Source organism: Zonotrichia albicollis, chromosome 4 (assembly GCF_047830755.1).
Source record: "Zonotrichia albicollis isolate bZonAlb1 chromosome 4, bZonAlb1.hap1, whole genome shotgun sequence".
Lineage (NCBI taxonomy): Eukaryota > Metazoa > Chordata > Aves > Passeriformes > Passerellidae > Zonotrichia > Zonotrichia albicollis.
In genome coordinates this window covers 39,710,784-39,736,761 of record NC_133822.1, presented here as the reverse complement: position 1 = coordinate 39,736,761, position 25,978 = coordinate 39,710,784, and the positions used below count along the sequence as shown (strand labels likewise).

At 38.3% G+C, this 25,978-nt stretch overlaps 1 protein-coding gene and 1 long non-coding RNA gene across 5 annotated transcripts in view; one reads left to right on the top strand and one right to left on the bottom strand.

The window, feature by feature from the left end:
- Window positions 1-10,333, bottom strand: part of LOC141728833 (uncharacterized) — a 28,187-nt gene extending 17,854 nt beyond the window's left edge. The window contains exons 1-3 of the long non-coding RNA XR_012580046.1: window positions 10,077-10,333; window positions 2,487-6,235; window positions 1,107-1,192 (exon numbers count right to left, since the gene is read on the bottom strand). This is a non-coding gene — a long non-coding RNA (uncharacterized LOC141728833). The remainder of the gene's footprint in view (window positions 1-1,106; window positions 1,193-2,486; window positions 6,236-10,076) is intronic.
- The window catches only part of VEZT (vezatin, adherens junctions transmembrane protein), a 58,052-nt gene that overhangs the window by 22,096 nt on the left and 9,978 nt on the right, over window positions 1-25,978 (top strand). Inside the window, exons 4-12 of one of the 4 annotated variants that reach the window (XM_074539605.1) lie at window positions 233-408; window positions 2,533-2,805; window positions 8,170-8,307; window positions 12,402-12,549; window positions 15,358-15,689; window positions 16,310-16,503; window positions 20,630-20,730; window positions 21,861-22,068; window positions 25,242-25,965. In XM_074539605.1, the coding sequence (XP_074395706.1) occupies window positions 233-408; window positions 2,533-2,805; window positions 8,170-8,307; window positions 12,402-12,549; window positions 15,358-15,689; window positions 16,310-16,503; window positions 20,630-20,730; window positions 21,861-22,068; window positions 25,242-25,264 (1,593 nt within the window). In that variant the 3' untranslated portion in view covers window positions 25,265-25,965. Of the gene's footprint in view, window positions 1-232; window positions 409-2,532; window positions 2,806-8,157; window positions 8,308-12,401; window positions 12,550-15,357; window positions 15,690-16,309; window positions 16,504-20,629; window positions 20,731-21,860; window positions 22,069-25,241; window positions 25,966-25,978 lie in introns of those variants that run through there. The other 3 variants (XM_074539604.1, XM_074539603.1, XM_074539602.1) reach the window with 3 other exon arrangements.

Genomic DNA, 25,978 nt, shown 5'->3' with positions numbered 1-25,978 from the left:
TCCTGCAAGCCTGAACTGTTAGGTAGTGTGTGAGCTTTAAAGGTTAAACTAATTTAATAAAAAAGTAGCTACTTGTGCTATATCTGAAACATTTCCCTGCTCTGGGAACAGATTGTTGTCAGTAAAGTGTAGGGTGTGTGGGTGTTTTTCTTGTTCTGCTAACTTAATTTCAAGAATTTGCATATTCTTTACTAATGCCTGGTTTTTCTCCTGCCCATTTGTATGTGGTAAGGATGTTGGATTTCGATTTGACACGCTCCGTACCATCCTGCAACAGGAAGTTCTGCTGCAGGAGGATGTGGAACTGATTGAATTCCTTGACCCCAGTATCCTGTCTGCAGGGCAGTGTAAGCAACAGGAAAACAGACAGCTTCCAACGCTACGCTCCCTAGCAACTCCTAATATTTGGTATTGTATTGAGGATATCTACCATTATAGTCACTGAGAAACAAACAAAAAATATATTGTGCATTCTTGATATAAAATGCAACATTAAAGTAACTATATTTTTGTCACGTCCTTGGGTCTTTATTCTACTGGTCCCCAGATTTTTGTATAAGTGTATGTATTTTTTCCATTGGGCATTTTATTGAAAGAGTGAATTTTAATCTGAGGTAACTGCATGAATATGAATGAATACTCCCTGACTAATATACTCTGTAAGAAGGAACTAGCATAGTTGATGAAGTAATTAAGTTCTGAAGCTATTTAGAGGTGATTTTGAAAATAAGACATGAGTGTGAAGACTGAATTAAAAAGTGTTTATTTTGGTGTGGTCTTTATAAAATATGATCTGTGTGAAGCAGCAGTATCTGAACAGCTACCACCTGTATTTAAAAAATAACAATGCCAGTGGTTGTTCTGACAGTGTCTTGCTTGGAAATGTGGTAATCATTAGGAAAAAATATCACATAATATGGGTCAGTGCTATTTTCTCATATATACCCTAAAAAAGTAGACAAAATTATTATAGAGTCACACCTCAGCTGTTTAAGTTGTGTCAATATCGATGCTCTCTGTCAAACAAGAGAACTTTTGAACCAGATTTTTCTGGTCCTGGCATTATTCAGTTTCTTTAACTTCTTCAGCTGATAAAGTACACTTACAAAATTTGTGAATGTTGTTCACCTTCCAGATGACATCAAGTTTGTGTTTTCATTGACCAGAGGTCAACAGTAGCTTGGAGAAATACCTTGAAAATTATAGAAAATTCAATAAAGACAAAAGTTTAATGCTATACTTGGGAAGGAAAAGTCAAGTTAAGAAACACCAAGTGATGAATAATTGGGTATGCAGTACTACTCCAGGAAAGGATCTGCATATATCTGGGATGGAGCAGTGTTATGATATGTACAAGGTGGTGATCAGTCATCATTTGTTCTGTTCAGAGAAGGGAAGGATATGAGGAAGAATAATGTTCTGTTCAGAGTGGTACTTTTTTTTTTTTAATGTACCAAGGAGGTTAGAGACTGTGTGTCTGTCCCTTTCAGAGGTAGTTACATATTTGGAATATTTTAACCCTAAATTTTTACTAAAACCTTTCAGTAGCCAGAAGCCTTAAAGAGTTAACACTTGTAAAGCTGGTTGAAATTTGACCACAAAACTGTCTGGGATATAGAAACTCAGAGATTGTGCCTTATTTTAGAAATGGAAAAATATTCCAAGTCTGTACTTCCAAACCTAAATGCAGGATACACAGCTTTAAGGAAAAAAATGTTTTTCATTGAAAGCATTCTGGAAAAGTATAGTTGTAATGCACCTTGAAGCTGGTATCCCGTCCATCTCTCTGAAGAGTGTGATTATTTTACAAAAACATGTAGTAATATATATGAAACACAGTGTATTTTCTAGCAGTTACTTATTTATATTGAATTTTTATAGAGGAAAGTAACAACTTTATAAGCTTTTTAAATGTCTTTGAGAAGTAACTGAGATACTAGGAAATCTATTCTTTACGGACTTTCAAAAGGTGCCAAATTTTTAAAAAAGATTATTCAAGCCATCTTTATAAAATTGTGTTAGAAACTAGTGGTGCATTGGTGTCCAAGTTAAATGAGTCAGACTCTAGAAAAAATACAGCTGGCACTAATTGAGGTATTTGCTACCAAAAGAAACATGCCCTTCCCTACTGTACTCTTGAACCTGGAAGTACAGATATTACAGTTCCTACACGCCCTGGTTTATAATGCTGACTAGTCAGGTTTTTTCTTTTTTTAATTTTCTTTTCTATTTTTTTAAAGTCATGTAAGCGTGTAAGAGAAACTGACCTTTCAAAGTGGTACATTACTCTCCTACTCAAGCTGTAAAAAAGCTGAAGAAAGGTTTCCTTAGAGTTTACCAGCCAAGTAATATCATGTACGTATTCATCTAAACCTGTCACAAGGAGTAGTTTTCAGTGTTTACAGCTCCCTTCAGGACCTACACAAAAGCCCCACAGTAAGATCTTGTAATCTCAAATGTAACTGAGAAGTCGGTCATTTTCCCACCTGTTAGCCCTGAGTAATGTGTGGTGGGGTGCTGCTCTGTTTGCAGGGATGTCTCGCTGTTCCTTGCCTGTGTGAGTGCGCTGCTCATGTTTCCTTCGTGGTGGGAGGAATCCTCGTGGCTGCTGTGCGCGCCCCTGCTGCTCTATGCGGCCGCCAGGGTGTGGGGCACGTGGAGGACGGCCAAGCTGCAAATGTCCCTGCGGAAACACTGCATCCAGCTGGAGGAAACAGTGGCCAATAGCCGGGCCTTCACCAACCTCGTCAGGAAAGCTCTGCGGCTCATTCAGGAGACTGAAGTGATTTCCAGAGGATTTACCCTGTGAGTCTGTATTTCACTTTGCTTAGCACACAGATCCATACAAACCAGCTGTTGTCTAAAATTGTCTTCTTACACTTCTCCCATAACAACTGGAAAACATAACACTTAAAGGTTTTAACTTACATGAAGTAGTGTAATTACCATTCATAGTAAAAGTATGAATTCTATCATCTCAGTGTTAAAACCCTGTATCCTGAAGATCAATTAAGTCTCACAAAACTCAGGTGCCTTTGGAATGTCCTGCATTGCTAGCAATGAAATATATGAAGAAATAGACTTTGAACTAAGTTAACTGTTTTGGAGAGTCATTTAGAGAGTTTATCTTACATTACCAAATTGATGTAAATAAACTGATCTGCAAGTAATCACTCATATTTTACAAAACAGGATGACATGAAAACCATTCTATTTTTATTTAACAAATATGTCTGAAGTAATGAAAACACAGTAATCAGGAAAAACCATCAAACATAATTTCCCCCCTCAAGTAAAGTTAACATTAGTCTTTTTTTTTTCCTTGCATACAGTTGTTGAAACATTTAGATTCTTAAGTTACTTGCCGTTGAATTTGCCTCTCTTCCACTTAAGGGATGCAAAAGTGTTTCTGGTTATTCAGCTCTTGTAGTTATTTGATAAGTTTTGCTGATTTGCTGTGTGAAAGGACATCAGAAAGTGTTCAGTGTATGCAGTGATTCCAAAGCCAACAGGCCTGTTTCTGTGCACTCTCATTGCCATGGATGCTTTTGCATTGTAACCACCTATGATGAATCCATGTGTGCCAATTCTGCTTAAGGCTAAAGGAGGTGGGAAACACCAACACCTGAAATACAGTCAACTTCTTTCTAAAACAAAATGAGAAGTTCCCTTGTGGCAACAAGATGTTTATTCATGCCAGACCAACTATTCTAAATTTAGACACGTTCTTACATGCAAGTGTGCAACTTTACACTTAAAATTCTGAATTAATTTTTTAGCTTGAGATACCTTCAGTGTATTTCACAGAAGAAATGTTTCATTCTGCCTTCGGAATGCATAAGCATGTCTTCACTCTGCCTAGCTATGTGGTTTTTGTTTTGGTCTGGATTTTTGCTGAAGAAGCATGTACTTGAGCAATAGGCAGTCTTATCTTTGCAAACGAGTACTTAAAAAAAAATATTGTTCGGGCTTGTCCAAATTACAGATGAGAAAAACATTTGGATTTTTGCCTAAGTTTAAGCAAACGAACTTGTGGTCAATGTCTAAATTGCTGCTGCCTTGTTCTTTTACTACATATCTTAGATAACAGATTAACAAAAAACAGACTGGTCTTTAAGCTGATGCTTGATCTAATAGCTTCTTTACTTGAAACTTTGGCAAGCTTTTCAAAAGACCTGGGTATATGGATGGAGTGGGAGAAGTTTGACTGTGCCAGCGTCTTCACTGGAACAACTGTACAGTATAAAGAAGTCAATGCTGTACAAATTTTGGGTTGGTTTAGCCTAGAGGAACTTCTCACTCCAGAGTGTCCTTTTCTGCACCCACATATGCAAGAGATGCTGCTGCACAGGGCAGTGTGAAATTCTTTGCTTTGGGTATCTCTTGGAGTATGATCCTAAATGCTACATTTCCCTTTTTTTTTTTTTCCTAGAATTTTCTACAGTAAACCAGCAGAACAAAATTTAGTATTTTCTCCTGTAGAAAGGTTATCAAATCTTAGTGCTTTTTCAGAAGGAGTCTCATGGCAATAGAAATGTTTGCATTTGAAAAGTTACTGAGTATCCTCTTGTATTATTGTACATCCTAGAAGGAATGAGATTTCAATGAGGTGCAGCATCCTGGTCAGTGTTACATGTGCAGCTGTTTTAAGGTACTCCTGATTCAGCACAGGCCTGTGCATTGACCATATTGTGAGTGGAAAGATACTGCAGCTGTTATTTAACTAGTGCCAAGTTCAGACTTTGACTGGTTGTACTTAGCTAAACTCTGACAGGGCAAGTCCAAGTCTGCAGCTTTGGCCTGAAGTTCCTCATGCTCCACTGCTGGTTTTCCTCCCCATGACACCATCCACTGCTGTTGTCACAGGCTAATTTATACATCTATTGAGATATCTATGGCTTTGCTTTATTCTACCCTATTTTCCCCTTGTTAATTGATACTGGACTGTCTCTGTAAATGGTAGATTATTACTGATGAGGTTTTGGTCAGTTCTCTGTAGGTTGAGTGGTTTATTACTGTGTGGTAGTGCCTGCTATACTCAAATAGATAGTCAAACATCCTTTTGCTTTTATTCACCTCCCAGTAAAACTGACTGCAGCCACAGAAACCAGAACAGGAATCAGATCAGGAACTAAGAAATTGAGGGGGGAGCTTGGATTAGATGGCCTCCAGTGGTCCCTTCCAATCTTAACTATTCTGTGATTCTGTAATCCTGTCAGGTTTCTCGTACATTAGCTGCTCTCAAAGGCAACTTGATTTTCTGATTCCAGCCTGGCCTTTGGAAGTGTTTAAGGCTCTGTTGGAATCTCAGGAGTGTCTGCTTGGTACCAGCTCTGTGAGGCTGAGACCTCACCTGGCTGGCTTGGATTACAGAAATTGTATAGCAAAGGTAGGGCAGTATTTCTGTCTAATTGCTTCATTTGCAATTAGCCAAATGAAGCCTGATCACAGGTTGCAGCCTGGAATTTCTGGAGGGTAATGAAAGTATGCCCATTATCTTGCACATCATAAAACAAGAACTGAAGGAATACATAATGGAAGGCTGTAGCAGTAAGCAGCAAGTATTTATTCCCTTGCTTGTCACCAAAATAATTAACTTCTTTTCTGAAATGCTCCCTTTTTATTGTACTTTAAACTTGAATTGAGCTCTGTGAACTTAATACATATGGATGTATATTAGCAACTTTAGAGAACTGCTTTCATGGTGGAGTGCAGTAATAGATTTTTATTAATGTCTTTATATAAACTTGTTAAAAGTTGAAAGCCAATTTAAGATTTGGCTTGTAAAATTAATGAACAAACATGTTGTTCTATACAGTAAAATGGGTTTGGAGCTGCAGAAAAGGGGAAATTCACCCTTAAACTTTCTTTGCTTCTTGCTACTTGTGGCTGATATGCAAGGCTGATAACATTTAGATTAACTTCTAAGTCCAATTAAAATGGATAGAGGATAAGAGAGAGGCTTTTTACAAGGGTGTGTGCTGATAGGACAAGGGGGAATGGCTTTAAACTGAAATAGGACAGGTTTACACTAGATATTAGGACAAAAATTCTTGACTGTGAGGATGGTGGGACAGATTGTTCAGAGAAGTGGTGACTTACCCATCCCTGGAAGTGTTCAGGGCCAGGCTGTATGGGGCTTTGAGAAGCCTGGTGGAAGGTGTCCCTGCCCATAGCAGGGGGTTTGGAATTAGAGGATCTTCATATTCCCTTCCAACCCACACCATTCTGTGATCTGTGAAGATAAATGAAACATTAGGAATTTAGGGATATGACATGCCTGACAGAAAGACATTTAAGAGATTCTACTAATTAAATTAGTCAAATAAGGAAGAAGTTTTTTATAAAAAGCACAGAAGCAATCCATTCCAGAAGGAAAGCAGATTGTTTTGCTGCATACTGGCAGTACATGCTGTGCTTGAGTTATGCTATATTTGTTCTCTATAGGAGCTGGAAAAGTCTGCATCACTGTAGTAGAACATAGATCCCTGTGTCTTTTTTATGGTAGAAGAATTTTGCTCCTTTTCTTTGAGCTTTCTTCTGACAATTCACATGGGCTTGGGTCTACAAACTGATGTGAGAGTTTGTACATAAGCACTTCAGTTGTTACTTCCAAAAGCTAGAAAAAGGTTAGAGATTGGCATGTACTGCATTACATGCTGTGTTCCCTAGTGAAAGATCCAGCAAGGCTAGCATTTTCAATTTACATGTAGAAATGGAAATGAACACAGTTTAGTGGGATTTTTTTTCAGATTCTAAAGCCGTTTATGAGATGTTATATAAACCATTTTAATAACACATAATTTAAAATGGTATGCAGATATTTATAGTATTTCAGCTAGCATATTCAATATATGGCAATATTTGGCATGAATCTGCTTGTGTTAATGGTGCTAAACATACTGATGTATGGTTCCAGCCTTGCTCACTGGGTGGGCTGCTCTGGTTTTCATATTTGATAGTGAAGGCCACAAGCTATTTCCCCTCCCAATGAGCAGCAAGGTCCAGCTGAGCACATGGAATAGGACTGACATTTTCCCAGCAGTGTCAGTCTGCTGACTTGGTCAGCTTTTTAGTCAGATGGACTACAGAAATAGTTTCCAATGGAGCAACCCACCTCAGGCTTACAGGTACCCTGTATGCTTTTCCCTTTTAAATGGCTGCACATGAAATCACCTCTTCACCCTGCCCTGGGAAAGGTGAGAGCAGAAGCAGGCTTCCAGTCCCCAAACAATAAATCACAATTGATTGTCCTGTTGTCCAGACCATGTTAATTCCTGAGCTGATTCTAGTAAAATCAGTCCCAGCAAGTAGAGTGCACCTAGGCTGTTTCCAGAGTCTCAGTTACAGGTTTGACATCAGATTGTACATGAAAAGATACAGCTGGAGCTTAAAGTTCCACAGATCTGTTCAATGTTCACCCAGATCACAATTCATTTTATTTCCAGATGAGATGATTTCTTACAGTGCTAAAGCCAATCTGAGTCATATTCTAATAGGCAAATGGCATTGTTTCTTTTAAATGGTATTTCACCTGAAAAGCCAGACACCAAATGTATCTTCCAGTATGCTTGTGTGGTGTATACATGTCATGTGTTTACCTGTCAAGACTCTCACAAACATAGCTGCCATCCATTGCATGATGACAAAATCTATGTCACTTCTCAAATAATATTTTTCTTCACCTAGAAAATTCTCTGCATCAGAAAGGTTAAAAGAATATAGTGTTTTGTATGGACAGCTATGTGTTGGCACCTTTTTCCTGCAAAAAATAAATTTGGATATAAAGAGGCATATGTTAAATGCATGTTTATTAAAACTTACAAAGCTGACAGTGGGCTTGTAATAGTTTTGTATCCTGATAATGTTATGGTAAGTCATATTATGACACCATTTTGGAAAATTTTAGAGAAAATAAATGGGCTCAGGAGTTTTGTCACGACTCCGATGAGAATAAATTAAGGCTATTTACTGAGGAATCTTGGCTGCTGTTTGAAATTTTGATTAAATATATCATTGACCTGATCAGGGTTTAGTCTCATAGTTACTGAGTGATTTGAAAAAGCTTTCTAAGTAATGAAATAGGAAAACTGATGTACTGTTCTTTAAAAATACTTTAGGACATCTGTACAGTTGTATCACATTTTACTTTTCAAGTTTGCTTGACAGGGTCAGTGCCGCTTGCCCATTTAATAAAGCTGGACAGCATCCTAGTCAGCACCTGATCGGCCTGCGCAAAGCCGTGTACCGATCCGTCCGAGCCAACTTCCGAGCTGCACGACTGGCCACTCTGTACATGCTGAAAAAATATCCTTCCTCTAAAAACCCACCACTGCAGGTAGTCCATGCTGCCTGCTGCCACTTGTGCCAATGCTGAGAGTCAGGATGTCTAGAACATACAGCATCTAATTTATGTAACCATGGGAAAGAAAAGGTAGCTTAGTAAATTGGGGCTTGTGTTTGGTTTGGAACATGCTTTAAATTTGCCTTTTTGTGTACTGTGCAGTGTGATAAGATTCAGTGCACTGAAAACATTGTATCATTATTGACACCCATGCTTTGGTATAAGTGCTAGTGATGTGTTTCAGAGCCCTTCAAGATTTTGTTTTATAATTCCTCTTAGCCCAAAATATCCCTTGCACCAACATATCCTCCTCTCTGAACAATATGGCCTTTCACTCGACATCCCTGTGTTCAAAGGTAAGTTGGTTTTCTTCTACCAAATTATCTGCAGCAAATTAAGCTTTTATGTTAATGTATATCTCAAATATGTTGGAAGGAGATCAGTCTGAACTGTGACAGAGAATTAAAAATTTTAGGTCACAGCTTTATTCATGGTGGTATAAATTGCATAAACTTGATATGTTATCATTCTCACTTCTATTCAGTAGAACTAGAAGTTCAGCAATATTTGCTTGCGGCTAGTGTACCCTCTTTTGGTTAGATAGCTGCCTTCAGTGAGTACAGTTAAATATTTTTTACCTAATTAAAACTTGTTCCCATGTAGAAGAGAAAATATGCAGTCATATTTTAGCCTTATACCAGGCAGTTGTGTCAAACTTGGTAGACCAGTGATTTAACGAGAGGGAAAATCATATTGCTTACATTTTGTGTGGGGAGACAGTTGGGTACTAGCAGAAACAACTCAGCATTTGCTCACACCATTCTTGATCTAATTTGTTCATGTCAGCAAGAGTGCATTGCTCAAAGTCACAGAACAAAATGCCATAGAAAAGACTCTTTTAAATCAGAATCTAAGGTTATAGCAGGATGCAATGACTGAAAGCCTAAGCTAGGAATTAGGCACTTTGGGTTAAGTATGTACAGGATGTCGTGCAGACCAGTTCAAAAGCTCTCTGCACTGTCCTCCATTGAATTGTGTGGTAACTCAGGCAGTGCTCCCTTGGCATGCTAGCTGCTGAACACTTTTATTCTTAAGAGCCTTGTGGGTTCTGCATCATGGGAATCTGGTGTAGCTGTATACAAGCTGGATGGAGGAAATCTTGTAGCTTATGTTAGTGGCTGATGTTAATAATCCCATCCTCTGCTGTGTAGAATGGTCTGATTTGAACCATTTTCGTAGGCAAGACTTGGCCATTGGACCACGTAAACTTAAAAAGCTTGGATTGTGGTGTGAGGTGATGTTCTTTGCTGTCAAGGCATAAATAGTGTTATTTTTTTATTAGTGATAAAACCAAACATTGGATAGTGGTATTTTAAACTGAGTGATATCTAACCCTATTAGAATGGAATGCATATAAAATGCATTCTGTGCCTTTGAGATGCACTGGGCACAGGGACATTTGCAAATTTCCTGTAGTAAATCTAGTAAAAACTTGTTTCTGCTCTGTAAAGGTTTAGTTATTACATCATGAACTGTTAGAAAAACCCATACCTTTAACTAGGGAGAGGGCAAGTTCATGCAAGAAAACAAGTAAGCTAAACAAAAAGTAGTACCCTCTTGAGCTTATAAACGCTTAAATTGCCACACTGAAATATCTGAGTAGGGACGCTTGGGCATTTTTCAGTGCAGTGTTTCTTCCTTGACCAGCCAGTTCATCACATGCTTAACTCACCCCTGGTTAGCAGGTGAGAATCTGTAGAAGAGCAGCTTGGATTTCCTAGGGATCCTGTGAGTCCCTCCTATTAGGTCTTCAGATGGGAATGTGCTTTTGAAGACTGAAATATGAATGTTAAAGTGTTACATACAGGGATACATTAGCATTCTTGCTTTTCTATAGGTAAATAAGAGTGTCTAACCTCATAAGAGGTTAGACATTCACTGTACAGGTATTTTATTCTGGATTTGACAGTTCATTGTTAAGTAGCATTGCCTTCTCTTCTTTCCAACTAATAAAGCATGTAAGTTAAACAGATGAATGGAATATTTTCACAGAGACAAAGAAAAAATTAACTAAGATAGTTAGGCTTTAGTATTTTGGCTTTAACTACTGACTAGGAGTCAGTAGGGCTAAAAATACAACGAAATCAAAGTGCACAAAGGAAGTGTGTTCCTGTGTATAATGGTGTGTATGTGTTTAAACTCTCCAAATGTTTGATCCTTAGGAAGTTAATGGGGGCATGGCATGAGTTCTCTGCTTTCATCTGTCAGATAGAAATGGGAGTGGAAGGGCTGCAATAGAGGAGGGCAAGGCAGGAGGTGCAGGAGGCCACTGGGAATCCCTGGCTGAGACACACCATGGGTAAGTGGCTCCTTGGTCAAACCTCACATTTGAGATGTTGCCTGGAATTTATTTTTAGCATGACTTAGGAATCCATGTGTGTCCAAACTGCTTTTTGTGGTGTTCATACTATTGGAAATGCCATGTTGCAAGAAAAGGCTAACAAGGAGTACAAGTAGTTTCTAAGATTAGTGATCCTGAAGGGTTTTGACCTGACTTTTCAATTTCTGGTGGAGTTACCATCCTCATCCTGTGTGCTCCCTCTGCTGGGCATGCTGTCAGGTTAATTCAGAATAGACACCATATATGTGAGGCAGCTGCTGGTGACAGCAGTAATGTTCTGATCCTAATTAATTTGCAGAGTTTTGTTTGAACATTTAATAAGCTTCTTCCTTTCCAGACATTAGGAATAAAGGAGAGAGAAATGTAGGCTTTTTAGATCCTGGATACTTTGCTTTACTGTTTCCTGGGACACAGAATACTACTTTTTCCTGCAATGTTCTTCTGCTTAACTGGTAAAAGTCTCTTGAGCAAATCAGTTTTGCAAGTTCAATCCTATGAGAATTTAGCACATGGAAAATTTGGGTGTGAAAGTTGATAGAACTCATAGCTTCCCCCTGAAAGCACATTAGATGGACAAGAGACAAGTGCTTCTAATTGGCTTTATGTGCAAGAGATGAGAGCATTCAGTTTCTAGATCAAACTATAAATGAAAAACAAATATATTAAATGAAGACCATATTTTAATTAATGTTTTACAAATAGATATATATTTCTGTGGTACAGATGTGATTTTGTACTTATGGCATAAGTTTACATTTCTGTTTTAAAACGAATTTTACTATTTTGTGACTGGGTAGCTATCAGAAGACATGCAAAAAATCTCGAACTGTTCCTCCCCAACCTGAGGCCATCCTAAAATTAGTACTATTCTAATAATAAATAACTTTTAAAAAATAATAAAAGCTGCCTAGTCTATGAATGATTTTTTCTGTTTTCTGGTATCAGTTATATTTGCCTTGCTTCCTACTTTTTAAGCATTTTTGAGGACAAGAAACGTACATTTTCCTGCTGAGATTTTAAATGTGCTGAATGGTGTTGATAGATACCAGTTTGCCACTCATCCTGCCAAGATCATAATGTCTTTACAGTGATGTAATCAATAAAGTTAATGCTGTGACACAGTCAGGGAGCTCCTGTTCTTCACAGAGCTTTCTGAAATGTCAGAGACCTTTTACTGTAAAGGCCTCTATGAGCAGTCCATCCACACACAGACCTCTCAGCGAATTCACATCCTGAGTTTAGTCTGTAACACAGGCTACCTTTAAAACTTAAAATTACAAAATTGTTCTCTTTCCTCTGTTAATTTCTGGTTTAAGATTGACATGAACTATTTCTTGGAAACTCAATATTTAAAATTAAGCTGTTTCACTCATTTAAAAGGGATGCAGGGATTTTTTATTCATCTACTTTGTTTCTTTTTATGTGTTTGTATTTTGACATAGGTGTTTTGTCAGTGTCTTATCTCTCATCCTTCTAAAAGCCTTTAAAAATTGTGCTTCAAATAAGGATTGCAGAACAGGGTTCAGGTGGATTTGGTATGAAAGTACATGATTTCATAAAAATTGCCTGGAGGAGAAACCTTATTAAGTATTTCTTTCCTTTTGTGTGTGTTTAATGGAAAAGTGGCTTTGTTTACCACCTTAACTCCAGCTAAACTTACCCTCTGAACTCAGAGAGTGACAACGTGACCAGCTACATCTGTGTGGTCCCCTTTAAGGAGCTGGGCCTGGGACTGAGTGAAGAGCAGGTCTCTGAAGAGGAGGCACACAATCTGACTGATGGCTTCAGCTTGCCTGCACTCAAGGTAAGCTCTCCTAGGAGGGCTTCATGCATCCATGCAGCTCCTGGTGAACATCTTTCTGTTGCCATGAAGTCCTGTGGCTTGTACATCCTAGCCTGTAGCAACACACTGAATGGAGGGTAAGGTGTAATCAGTCAGGCTCTTATCATGTGTTCTGCATTTATCAGCATTCACCTGATTTCTTTGTGCATGTAGTGAAAGAGAAGTTACTCAATACAACAATAGGATATTTTTCTGCAAATGATGGAAGTTCAAATTAGTTGTTCTATAATCAGCTTGATCAATCCCCTTAAACGTGATTTTTTGCTCTCTGATTTAACCTGATCCCAGCTGAATAAAATAATTTCTGGATTTGTACTCAAATCTTTTTTTATCTAATCTCTTGATGTGAATAAAAAAAGAGACATCAAAAATCACAAATTAGTTGTAAATGCCAAAGGGAGTAGCTGCATTTAGTCACACTGAGTAGCAGAAATCATAAGCTTGGGCCCCTGCTGCCATGAGCCAGTGTGGTTCTTTGATCTTTGAAAAACTTTTAACTGAACAGAGTGACAACCATATAATGGCCTTTTATCTATTTTGTTTTCAGATGTTAGGTTTTTTTATTTGCATGAGTCAATTGGAAGGAAGATCTAATTTGAATGCAAGCCTTCTATACTCTAATGACCCTCTGCCAGGGCAGTTCCCCTTTAGCATTGTCTTTTTAATGGAAAATTCCATTATTATATGACTTCTGTGTTTCTCTGGGGTTGGCTTTTGTTACATTTTTTTCTCTTAATTTATAGACCTTGACTTCTTTTGTTCTGACAGTAAATGCTACCAGTAATAGTGATTACTAAGCTTTGAGGCTTTGTCTAATTAGCTTTAAGCTAAGAGCTACAATAAATACCAGCTTTTGGGATTTTTTTCTTGCACTTCATTAGCTGAAGTTCTAATTGCAACCATGTAAGCCTGCTAATTTACCCACTTCTTTTTAATCACAAGAAGTCAGTAAGAGGTGCCCAAGCTTGTAAGCTAAGCCTTTGTTTTACTTGCAGTAATTTAGCTGAACTCTGTTTTAGTTAAACTGGTTAGGATGCTTTCTGGTTACAGTTAAGATCACAACAACTAGAAAATCTCAATTTATGGTAACTCATAAAAGCCAGCAATGTAGGCTGGGTGTGGTATAGCTGAACCAAGCTAAATTAACAAAAGTCAGTCCTAAGCAGATTCCTGTATAACAGGAGGTATAACATACTTTGATAACCTTGGGACATATTTGTGTGGTGAGCCTTGGATGTATGTGCAGTCCTCTTTGGGTTTGTTTTTTCACTTTGAGAGAATTTGCCTTTATTATAAAGTGCAGGTCATGCTAAGCCATATGACAAATGTAGCATGTGTCTTTTGGCTACCTGTCCTTGAAGTAAAGCAATTTAAAGAGTGAAAATTTTTCACTTAAGAAAAACATCCCAGTTTAAGCTGAGGAGAGCCAGGTGGATATTTTGTGTCAGCAAAGATCATCAGTAGTTACTAACAGAGCAAGCTGCTTGCAACCATAAATACATCTGGAATTTCCTTTTCTCTTGTCGTTGTGCCTTTTTTCAGGTAGGTTTTTGATTATTATTATTATCAGTTCCTGAAGTCCACTATTTCTGTATGCTATTTTTTTACTGCCTGGTGGAAGGGATTGGTCTGCTTTTGTGCTTATTACAGCATGAGCTTTGGATTTTTTTATCCAGGGCACCACATGTCCAGGGACACTTGAGTGATTGCTGCCCATTTGTTTGCTTTGTATTTTTGCACCCAGCCAAATCAGTCTTGCATGTGTACCTCAAATTAATTTAATGTCATTCACATATTCTTTTTTCTCATTAGCATCTTTTGTAAATTGAGATTCTTTTTTCTTTTGGAATACTTTCTCAGTTTGCATCCAAATATTTTTGATGTGTTGAGCAAGTGTTTTACCTTCCTTGGTCTGGAATGCTTGCAAACAAGTTTCAGTCTACACCTCATAATCACCTACAGCTGATCCCTTTTAATAAGGGCCATTATTGCAGAGAAAAGTATCATAACCTTTCCTTTTCATTTTAGACATAAAAGGTGCTGCTGTACTGTCATGGTCTACTGAGCAAACTTCTCTAAACTAAGAAAACAGTTCTTTTCATTTCAATGGAAGTGGAAGTTCTCAAGAAATTGAAATTTTGGACTGCCTTGCTCCTAGATGGACTGTCCTCTTTAGTATCATATATAACATTGTGAATCAATCCATTTCTTAAAAGACTTTCCTCCCTTAGTAGTATTGGTGGAATTTCTTACTTTGGCTGAAAAAAGAAATAAGTTAGCAGCTCAACTTTCTTCAGATGGAGAATATTTTTTTGTTGAAGTACAGAGCAATTAGCCTCATGTTTCAAGGTTGGGTGTGGGGCAATGCAGTAGTTATTAGATTGTAGAAATGACAGCTTGGCCTTATAAAGGGAAAAAAAGTCTTTGCTGCCACTGGAATTTTGGCAGCTCTTTACGAGCCGTAGGGCATGTGGAGATTTCAGCAAATAATGAAACTGGCCGACAGGAATATGAGGTTTTGGTCTCTGACAACTTTATGAGCATAATTGCATTTAATATCCTTCATCAAGGAATTAACAGTCACCTAAGGTTCACAAGATCTGAACCTCACACGCTCTGGAATACCCTTCAAAAACAGTCAGCGGATTTTTGCAGTTTTTCAAAGTTGCCGTTGCCGGCCAAGGAATGTTTTCCCATGGTGTATCCGTACGTTTACTTTGGAAGTAAATGCCCACAGGTGCACGGAGCTAACCCTCCCCTGTTTTGCAGGTCCTCTTTCAGCTGTGGGTAGGGCAGAGTTCCGAGTTTTTCAGGAGGCTGGCGCTGCTGCTGTCCCCGGCCCACGCGTGCCCCGCGCCGTCGGCGTGCCCGGAGCGGCTGCCTCACCGCATCCTGCGCGACGTGGCGCAGGGCCTGCCCGGCACGCACGCCGCCTGCCTGGCCGAGCTGCGCAGGAGCTACGAGTTCTACCGCTACTTCGAAACGCAGCACCAGGCCGGCCTGCAGTGGGCGGCCAGGGGCAAGCAGCAGTGCAGGGAGCTCAACAGCCTGCAGACGGCCGTGCGCAGCCTGCAGCTGCACCTCAAGGCCCTGCTCAATGAGTGAGTTTACACCTGAATTAACACAAGGATTTGGACTTGAAGTTCTTTGGGTTGTCAGCTTGTGTCCCAAATTAAAAGCAAAAAAGTCTTTGCGGTCATAGCCATATCTTCACACAGTATGGGCTCAAAGGTTTACTATGGAATCTGATATTTTTCCTGGGTATTCTCTGAGTATCTGAAAACTTGAAGATAAGCAGTGTGCTAAGATTTTGCCTTGTTTTTGTGACTCCCTTAAAAACCATAATAATCTTCCATTGATTTTTCTACATATCAAATGCTTCGTAAGAACATTCAGCTCATAGTACCTAACTAGTAAATATCCTTAAAGATTTGTCACTGCCTTGGTGAAACAGTTGAGACTGTCCTACTCCTTTAACCTTAGATGTAAGAATTACTATAACAATTGCAGGTATTGCATTGTTAATCTTATACATAAGCAATGTATCTTGATGAAGAAAAAAATATTTTAATTTTAAAATTTTGGGACATCTTTGAGTAATTGACTGAGTTGGGTTCTTAAAACTTAAAGGAAATAACAGTATATTACATAAAATAATGGAAAGAATGGTGGAGTTAAATATTTATTATTGCTTACTGCTGTTTATCTCCTCATTACTTAGGGTAATAATTCTTGAGGATGAGCTTGAAAAGCTTGTTAGCACTAAGGAGACACCTGAGTTGACAACAGAAGCCCGTCAGGTTCTGGAACAAAAACTAAAATTTCTGCAGCCTCATATCCAGGCAAGCAACAGCTGCTGGGAAGAAGCCATTTCTCAGGTGGAAAAAATGAGTGGAAGAAACCCAAACAAAAAAGGTAAATGTGAGAGATTAATTTAGCAGCTAATGGGATACACTTCAGAGATGAAATGGTGAGATGAATCAGTGACAACGTTCAGCCTGTGTATCAGAATTTTAGCTGAAGAAGGTCTTAAAACCATACCCTTTGAAAAACTGTCACCTAAGGTTCACAAGTCCTTTTATCAGACTTTTTCATTGTAATGGCCTTGAAGCTTTTGTTTCAGCAAAAAATGCAACCATGCTAACTCAGTCTGTTACACCTCTGGGTTCAGATGGTCACATTTTCAGGTGTAGACTGATAATTGCTTTTTGTCTTTGATGGGTGAAATCACCTATGAAGGGGTAGGATTTTAATGAATTGCCCTCAAGATCTTAATTTATTTGCTGCATTAAAATGATGCCATTAATTGAAATGATAATGACATTGTCATGAAACTTTTTTGACAATCGCATTTCCTGGAACATTTCAAATCATAGAGGACATGTTGAGCATATAAAACCCATTTACTTCCTCTCTCAAAGACAGTGAGCTAAACTTTGGTGTTTTTAAAAGTCTTAGTGAGCAGCACATCCCAGTGTTTTGTTTCTTGTCCCTCTCTTTAAGGATCTGTACTGCCCATGCTGTTCTTGTGAAGCATAACCAGCTTAAATAAGTGAATTTAGGCTCTCCTGACATGGAATTGAACCTGTAATTTCTAATCTTTCTTTTTTCCAGGAGCATTTTTACTGTGCTAGGAAGGCACAGCCCAGCATCTGAAAAATGCTGGTAATGGAGACTGCACTAGGAAAATTGGAGGGGGGAACTTGGGGTATCAGCAAGTTGCCTACAGAAATCCAAATCTGAAGTGCACTATGCACTTAATGATGCATGGATGGAATATCCAGTAGATGGATAAATATTGCTGTGGGCCTAGAAGCAGGCAGGCCAAGCTTGTTCATGCTTTCATCAGAACTTGGAGCACTGGGAGGCTTCTTGCAGGCTCTGTGCAGGTCCAGACATGGTATAAACAAACTCCTGCACTTTGCCTGATAGTGCAGTCTTACAGCTTCCCCCTCAGTGCTGTGTAAAACAGCCTGTGAGGATGTTAGATGTAGCCTGATATATTTGCATGTGCTGGCCTATTGTGTTTTGTTGACACCTCTACAACCTGCAGTTCTACTGATCTTTTTTCCCCTTTGCTTAAAAGCTCTTTCTAGACTACACACAATAGTATTTTTAGTTACTTTAGTTTTATTTTTACTTTGTGTATAAATTTCTCAGCAGGCCTTTTTATTGTACCTTGCTTCTTTTAAAGTTCAGCACAAAAATAACCTCGTGTGTGATCTAGAAGGGGTTGCATGGGAAATAAAAAATAAAATAATCCTTCACTTTTGCCCACTGCTTTCCTGGAAATGTGCTGGGATTGAACTTCTATTTTGCAACAAGTTTACTGAACTAATTCACAGGAGCTATTTTAATTTATTTTGGTCATTGAAAACTATTTTTATCTGACAACATTTGACTTTCCTGATATATTTCTAAGCCATACAGTTTCTGTGATTGACCTTGTCAAGCTGTACATGAAATCAAGTTCAGTTCTTTTGCTGTCTTCCTACAAATTTTAACAGCTGGTCTGTCAGTCATGTTATGTAAATTACTTCTTATTTTTTTCCCAATACTTTCTGAAAACTCTTTGGGAGACTATACCCTCCTGTTGAATAAATATAACAGCTCAGCACAGCTTTTACATTTATGCATTACTATCCAAAACTAAATCAATCTTTTGACAAGAGCTGTTACAAGAACCCCATGGGCTTAGAGCCTTTTGTCTAAGTGGATGCTGAGCACTTCTGCTGCCATAGATGTTTAGTCCAACTAACTAGTTCAGCCAGTAGAGCATCTGTATAAAGAGATGAGTCCCCTTGAACAAGCAGTACATGCTTCTTGCCCTGAATCATTGTATGTCAGAGCTGTTCTTACAGGTACATTAAAGAGCCAAAGCAAAGCCTTTCAGAGTAATAGATTGGACACTCACACCCTCCAGTCAGCCTGTCATTGGTGCTGACACCAGCATGTATCTTGTATTTTAGCATATAGTTCCTTCAGGGAATGCAGTTTGGCTTCCTCCTTTACATGATTTGGTGTATTTCTAGAATCAGTGCCTTTACTTACTCACTGGTACTGTCAGGTACAGAGCAGAACCTCAGAACAAGTGGGGCTTTAGCACATTTAAGGGAGATCACCTCTATTTAAATTCCTTGGGCAACAATGGACCTATCTATCATTCATCTACAAATATATCTTTGCTCATTTCCTAGAACTTTCAGCTTCTTTTCCTTATTCTTTTGCATTTTTTCATCACTGATAAAATGTATCACTTAAAGCTTCAACCATGTAAGCATGTAGTAATCTACTGCTAATATTACAGAATGGAGTAGTCTTTATAGCTGGTTACAGCATTGTATTACTGATCTTTGAAACACTGGCCCTCAAACTGTTTAAATTCCATCCTTGTTCTTTTAAACCATCTTTGCAAATGGACACAACTTTTTTAGATATTTATAAGACCAAGGCTGTGGTACTCTGCTGCAATCTCACCATCCCTAAGTGTTCAGTGTAGAGATTAGAAATGGAAAATAGGGTTAGGTGGGGCTTGGCAGGGCCATTTAACCCATTTCACTTCTCAAGGGTAAATCAGTATTTGTGAGTAAATGTTGTTTACCTCTTCCTAAAAAACTCTCTTTAGAGACATTTTACAGTATTTCCAGGCATCTATTCCAGCACTTAATTCCATTACCAGTAGAATGTTATTACTGAATAGAAGTACCTTTTGCTGCAATTTAAAAGCAGTACTTCTGATCAACCCACAATGGAAATCCATTTCCTCTTGATGGCTCTTACATTCTGAAAGATGATTATTATGCTTCTTTCTGTCTTCTCTACATGACTCCCTATGCTTCAGCTCTTCCCTGGTGACTATACTTTATTTAGTCCTCTTTATAATGTCCAGTGTTTTCCTCTATATTCCCTCTGGCTGCCCCACTGTGTTACTGAATGAAGGGGCCCCAGACTGGGCAGTATGTTCCATCCACAGCAGTGCCAGAGTAGAAATGTTACTTCATGTGTCTTAACAGTCAGTGCTGTTGCTTTGTAAGTACTGGTTTGTAGTTTGGCTTTTTGCTTGCAGTGGGGTAGAGTTGATGGTGAGGCTCCTCACCTCTTCCTCAGTGGTGCTCCCCAGTCACTTGTGATACATTTATGCACTTGGCTATTCTAAAGCACAAAAATCTGCAGCCATTGTCACCAGACTTCTGGGTCTGAAATCCATTTCTACCTGGGTTGTGTCAGTGATTTTCCAATATTATTTTTTATTCTAGTGGTGCCCTTCAGTGTTCTTGCAGATTATCCCCAAGTCAGCAGATTTAATGAGATGCAACACCTCTCCTTCACCCATTGGCAATATTGGAGAGTATTGGACTTGAGACAAAACCTCACTCAATGTATTCCAGTCTGAAAATGGTAATCATGCTGTGATGATCCAAGCGGCTGTTCTATGCACCTAATAGCAACTTTTCCCGGCCTTTGCATTTTCCTTATAAAGGTGTCATGACACCATGTCAAAAATCTTACTGAAAAGAAAATGCAGGATGTCTTCGGTTCTTTCTATATGCAAGACCTTTTTACTGCATTGCAAAATTAACATCTTCTGTTTTCAACAAATTCACAATGGCTGTTATTTGTCTTCTTGCTACCTCGCAAATACCTTCCTGTAAACTTTCTTTAATTATTTCTTCCAACATTTTCCAATCATTTGAAGCTGTTTTATCTATAATTTTTTTTAAAACTTCCAAACAAAGTCTCTTCTCTGGTTTTACTGATTTTGCTTGCCATCTGCAGGTTTTCAAAGTCTATAAAATTTCTGAGATTTGTTAGTTGAAGTGTTTCAGCACAAGTTCCATTGGACCCAGCTTCTATAAAAACAGCCAAGTTACTTAAGTGCTGTTTAACAGTTTCTGTGTAACCTAACCAACCATCTCACCCTTTTTTTCATGTATGCAAATCCTGCTTATGAAAATACCTGGACCCTGCCTGAGTGAGTCAGAAACATCATTCAATACTCAATTTTATTTCTTTTAAATCCCTTTTCTTTTTTCCCCTAAAGGCAAAATTGAAGTTTCCTGTGACAACCTACAGCATACTACAGTACCTTTAACACAGCCTGCCATATACATAGAAAACAAAGATCCAATCCCTGAAGAGCAGGTAAAAAAAAAAAGGGATCATTTAAAATAATAATTGGGGATTATTTGCTATATCCATTTTTTTTTTCAGTTGCTTGTGCAGTGACCTTGTTGTCTTGCTGAGACAGACAAGTAAGTGGCCAGTACCACTTCAAAATTGGACTTGTCAAAAAAATGTGTACATTCCTTTTGCTGTTCTATGGGGAGGTATTCCCCATCCTGGAAAAAAGAGCACTAGTATTCATTTCTCATATATATCATTAGAAATGAATGACCAAAGGAGAGTAGCAACTCAAGTCAAAGTAATAAAAAGTGAGAATTGCTAAAAGGCAGTATATGAAATAGTCCTATTTTTGCTGGATTGAAAGACATAGCTGAAAAAGTGACAACTCAAGCACAAATCATCCTGCCTTCAGTTTGTTTAGTCTCTGCATTTTTGGATATCTTTTTACTGTAACACTGAACAATTTTGTGTTGTTAGAGGACCTCCTGGGTGATGGTTGGGCTGTCTTAAAGAGAGGTGGGCCTCCTCCATCTCAGAACTGAGTGGCAGATCCATTCTGAAAGCACAGTGAACACCCATGTTCTGCTCTGTCCCTCTCTTGCTTCTCCCCCACATGTGTTCTCTCCAATTGTTTTTCCATATCAAAAAGCTGGGACTAATTGCTTTATTGAAAATTTGTTATAATATAAATGCTGCTCTGTTTTTTTATGCCCGTAATCCAGTATATTTAAAATTGGAAGAGACGTTTGCTATTCTCTATATCCTCTTAATACGGATTTATGTAAGTTAAATTAGCAAGATGCATGACTACCAAGAACTGGTTATAGTGTAAATTTAAAAAAAAAAAAATAAACCCACATCAGCAGTGCTTATTTCCACCTGTAATTACAGAGAAATGGTCTCCCATTTTCAAGGTATATCACTTGTTCCTATTTGTGTATGAAGGTAAATCTTGTTAATGAGTGGACTTGCTCCAAAATCGTACAGATACCACCAAGAGCAGCGTCAGGTCTACTGGCTTTGCTCAAACAGGGCTCCATCCTGTTACTGTGGTTGGTTTGTGTTGACATCACTTGATCATGAATCAGATCATAGGATTGAGTGCACCTGACAGTGAAGATCAAGAGTTTCTTCCTTTCTTTCTTTAGGAACTGGAAGCATATGTTGATTATTCAGATACAGATAATGAATACAAAAGGGAAGACTTTTACTGTTTCTCCCAAGAAGAAAGAGAGAGGCAAGAGCGAGAGAGACAGGAGTCTAAGAGGGTGTTACAAGAATTGAAATCTGTACTGGGATTCAAAGCTTCAGAAATTGAAAGACAGAAGTGGAAACAGCTACTATTCAGTGAACATGGTAAGCATTTCTTTTGAAAACTAATTCCTTCCTTAAAAAACATGGGTGTCTGCCATGGATTTCTGACTATGCTGGAATTCAGACCGTGCTTAGCTGTAGTAGTGTCTTTGACAGAGCTGTGTGGTCTTAGTTGCCATTCCATCTTTTTATATTTTAGCAGTCATTTTACTCCATATTGAAATGAACTCATAGAAGTGAGAATTTGGCTTTAAACAAAACACTGAGCTAAAATATTAAACACACAAAAATATTAAGACATAAAGAAAGCTGTCAGGATATAAACCATGCAGATTGAACTGACTTTCTTTAATGGCTTTCCAGTAAATGCGAATTTTTATCAGGATGCATAAATAAATTGCTTTTCAGAATTTAAAGAAATTAGCAGAAAATTTATCCCCGACATACAAAAGCACATAGGTTAAACTGAAGAGCTGGACTTTGAAATATTAGAGAAATAAAATAATAAAACTTCCTTTTGTTTCCATGAGAGAGTGAATACAGAACATGTTCACAAAAAAAACCCCAAACAAACAAACAAAAACAAAAAAACCCAAAACAACCCAAAAAACCCAATAAAACCACCTAAGAAGAAGAGTTCTTTCAGATTAGCCCTTTCTAATTCTGAGGACTGCTGGGTGTCTCCATTCACTTGCAATTGAAAGCAGGATATGAAAATTTCTCTTGCCTCAACAAGACAGCTTGTCTGTAAAAACTTGATTCCTTTCACTGCTTGAGCTATTTGATTTACTCTCTTTAAAATTGGCAGGAGTTTGTCTTTTCCTTCCTCTTATTTTCATTTCTTCCTCTTAAAGACAGGTTAGGAAAAGCTTTCTAAAAAGTGCCATGTTCTATGTTATGCAAAACAGCCCTCAAGTCTGGCACCACATCCAAGGATTCTGCCTCTGATGGTCTCTACCAGAAAAATGAGCAAGGATTGCAAATTTCCAGTAATTTACTAGAAACACAAAGTAACAGACCATATCTATTTATGACATAGACATTATCTATGTCTCTTTTGACATCAAACCATCAAAAATATCTGTTCTTAGCAATTTTCTTCTTTACATCCATTAAGCTACAACTGTGGTAAAAGAGGTTACTTGACTATTGGTACTGATTTCTATTCCAGTTGTGGTAAAAACCCGAGACATCAAATTGCAGCAGTTTGCTCAGGAATAGGATTTCTGTATTTCTGTTGCATAAGACAGCAAACAACTCTTCACATAAATTTCTTCAAGTCTTCCTTTCCTAACTGTTAGGATGTTTCCTAACATCTAATTGTTGGAGGATGAAGTGATTCTACCTCCAGTTTAAGTCTTCACAGACCTAGTGAAACTCTTGCAGAAATAGTTTTTGTCAGGAGAACTTTCCTAGGAACATTTCCTTACCTGAGCAGGTAATACCTACCAGCATATCCTCAGGCCATCTGTGGCCATAGCTGGAAAGAGTGAACTCACTCCTGTAGTTTGCAATAACTGTTCACCAGAAAGCCTTTGTGGCTCATGTTGGTTCCTTTTTCTTTCCTATTTCATTGGTTTAGGATTAGAGATAAAAGGGTGAGGAGGGAAGAAAGTATGATTTTCTCCAGCTGCATAGGACTAATCATTGATTATCTCCATCCTGTACAAATGTGAAAACATGAGGGCAGTTCAAGAAAGTAATTAATATTGTCTTCTGTTGGCTCAGACTGTGTGTGTCTAATCTGACAGACTGATATGTACACCTGCTATAACATTACTGATTTTTAGGGAAATCCTTCAATATTTCTTCAAAAGAAACACAAGTCAGTATATATGGTATCATGGACCCTGGCATATTATGGTTTAATTTATCCATACACAAGTTCAGTCCTTAAAAAGGCATTTATGTGATCTGCACTTTCCACATTTCTGACTTGGCTTATCTTAAAGATTGAAACCCAGAAAGGTTCATATTCTTGTCTCCATTGGCCCAAGCCAATGGATGGCCACGATACCACTTTTCCATAGTCCTCTTGAATCTTGCTTTTACAGGACAATCAAATTCCAGAAATCCTGTGTTTTCCTAACTTGTGATTATTGTGGAAAAAGATCCTGAAATATCCAAAGACTTTAATCTGTTTGTGAAGGCACCCAGCTAGCCATTCTGACTTATCCTAACAAGGGCATGAGGGTTTTTGGTTCGTTTAAGGAAGGGCTGGTGAGGGTTTCCACATAAGAGGTCAGCTCCAAACAAGCTGATATGTCTTAAGAGCACAACATGAAGTCAATTGGAGATGATAGGTTGGATTCCAGAAGAAAAAATATCATCTTAGCAGAGCACTAGACTAAAGCAAGTTTTCCAAGGCCCACTACCATGGTAATACTTCTTACAGTCTGGGTAATAGGTAGTTTATGGGAGTGTAGGTAAGCTTATGTTTCTGATCCTTTGGCCTCTTGTTGAGCCACTACATGAAAGTGCTTTTGAAAAGGTCTGCTAAGTTTTTAGTAGCTTCATTTCCATTTGTCAAACACTGTCAAACAACTTTCTTCTGCTGCAAAATCACTTCTATCCTTTCCCTAACCTATCCCCTGCAAAAAAGTTCATTCTGTTGGTGGTTGTGTTGTAGCCAGCTGTTTCCCCTTCTCCCACCTTGTCCATACAACAGTTGTTATATAGCTATTTATCAGATTGGAAAGCCATGCTCTCAAAACAGATGAATTTCACCCTGCGTATTAATTTGTCAACTCCACAAATTGGCCAGCTACCAATCTCAAGTAGCTCTTTTTTTTGTGAGAAATTTTGCTTTTCAAAGTATTCTTTGGAGGAAATAGGCAAGAAGTTTCCTCTCAAATGATAAGATTACTGTGCATATTCCTGTCTCTCCAAGCAAATGGGCAGAAATAAGTAGCAACATATTTTTTACAAGACAGGGAAAGAACTACTCCGTAAACAACTGAGACGAGTCTGGTGCAATGCTCCTTTGGTATATCCAGTTCTAAAGCAAATGGTGCAATACACATTCAATGCCACAGTCTCTTAGTGTGCTAATGACAATAGTTATCAATGTGACAACCATAATGATGTGCCTGCCTTCAGCTAGCTAAAGTAATATTACTGAAATAGGATGTGGTTGAAAAATCCTAATACCATAAATTTTGCTTCCCATGAAAAGTTTGTGTATTTCCCAGAGTTATTTTCATCTCTGCTTGCAGGGGTAAAGTCAGAATGGAATTAGAAAGGGAAATGCAACTTGGGAATCTGCTGCTGCCGCTCTCATTTATGCTCGTGCTGCTACTATAATGGAGCTGCTGCAGTTTAGGGAATCTGGTTCTTGGAAATGGACATTATATCGTTTTGTTAACATGAAAGCCGCCCGTTCTTCAAGGAGCGATTGTACCAAGTTACACTAACCCTTAACTCTGGGAGGAGAGACTTCCTGGCAAGCATCCCGTTGCTGGCAATGGGACTCACTGCTGCTACTAACTGCAAGAGAGGCTAAATTAATGCACACTTTATTTGTGGTTATGTGTTGTATTTGTATGTTGTGTTGTATGAGATCAGATACTGCCTATAAGGACTTTTTCATGTACCAGCTGTCTTTAGTGGATTAGGTAAACTGTTGTTTACAAGAAGACAGTTAAATCTGTATGCACTACAGTAGTTTTACTTGGGTTTTGCTTTAACACTGAATACATCCTCTGTGTTTGATGCTGGCTTTAAACACCATCAATTTTGTGCTGTCTCTTCACATCACAGATTTTAAGGAATAGTTACAAGTAGCCGTCACATTTCACTTCAGCTCTGTGATTAGAAAACACTTAAGTTTTGGTGTGGGTTGTATTTCTGTTGTTTTGGGATTTTTTAAAGTAATTTAAACCTTATAATCTTGCATCTTTTCAGGCAAATAAATGATTTATGTATAGCAGCTCACTTTTAGTTATCATTTAAT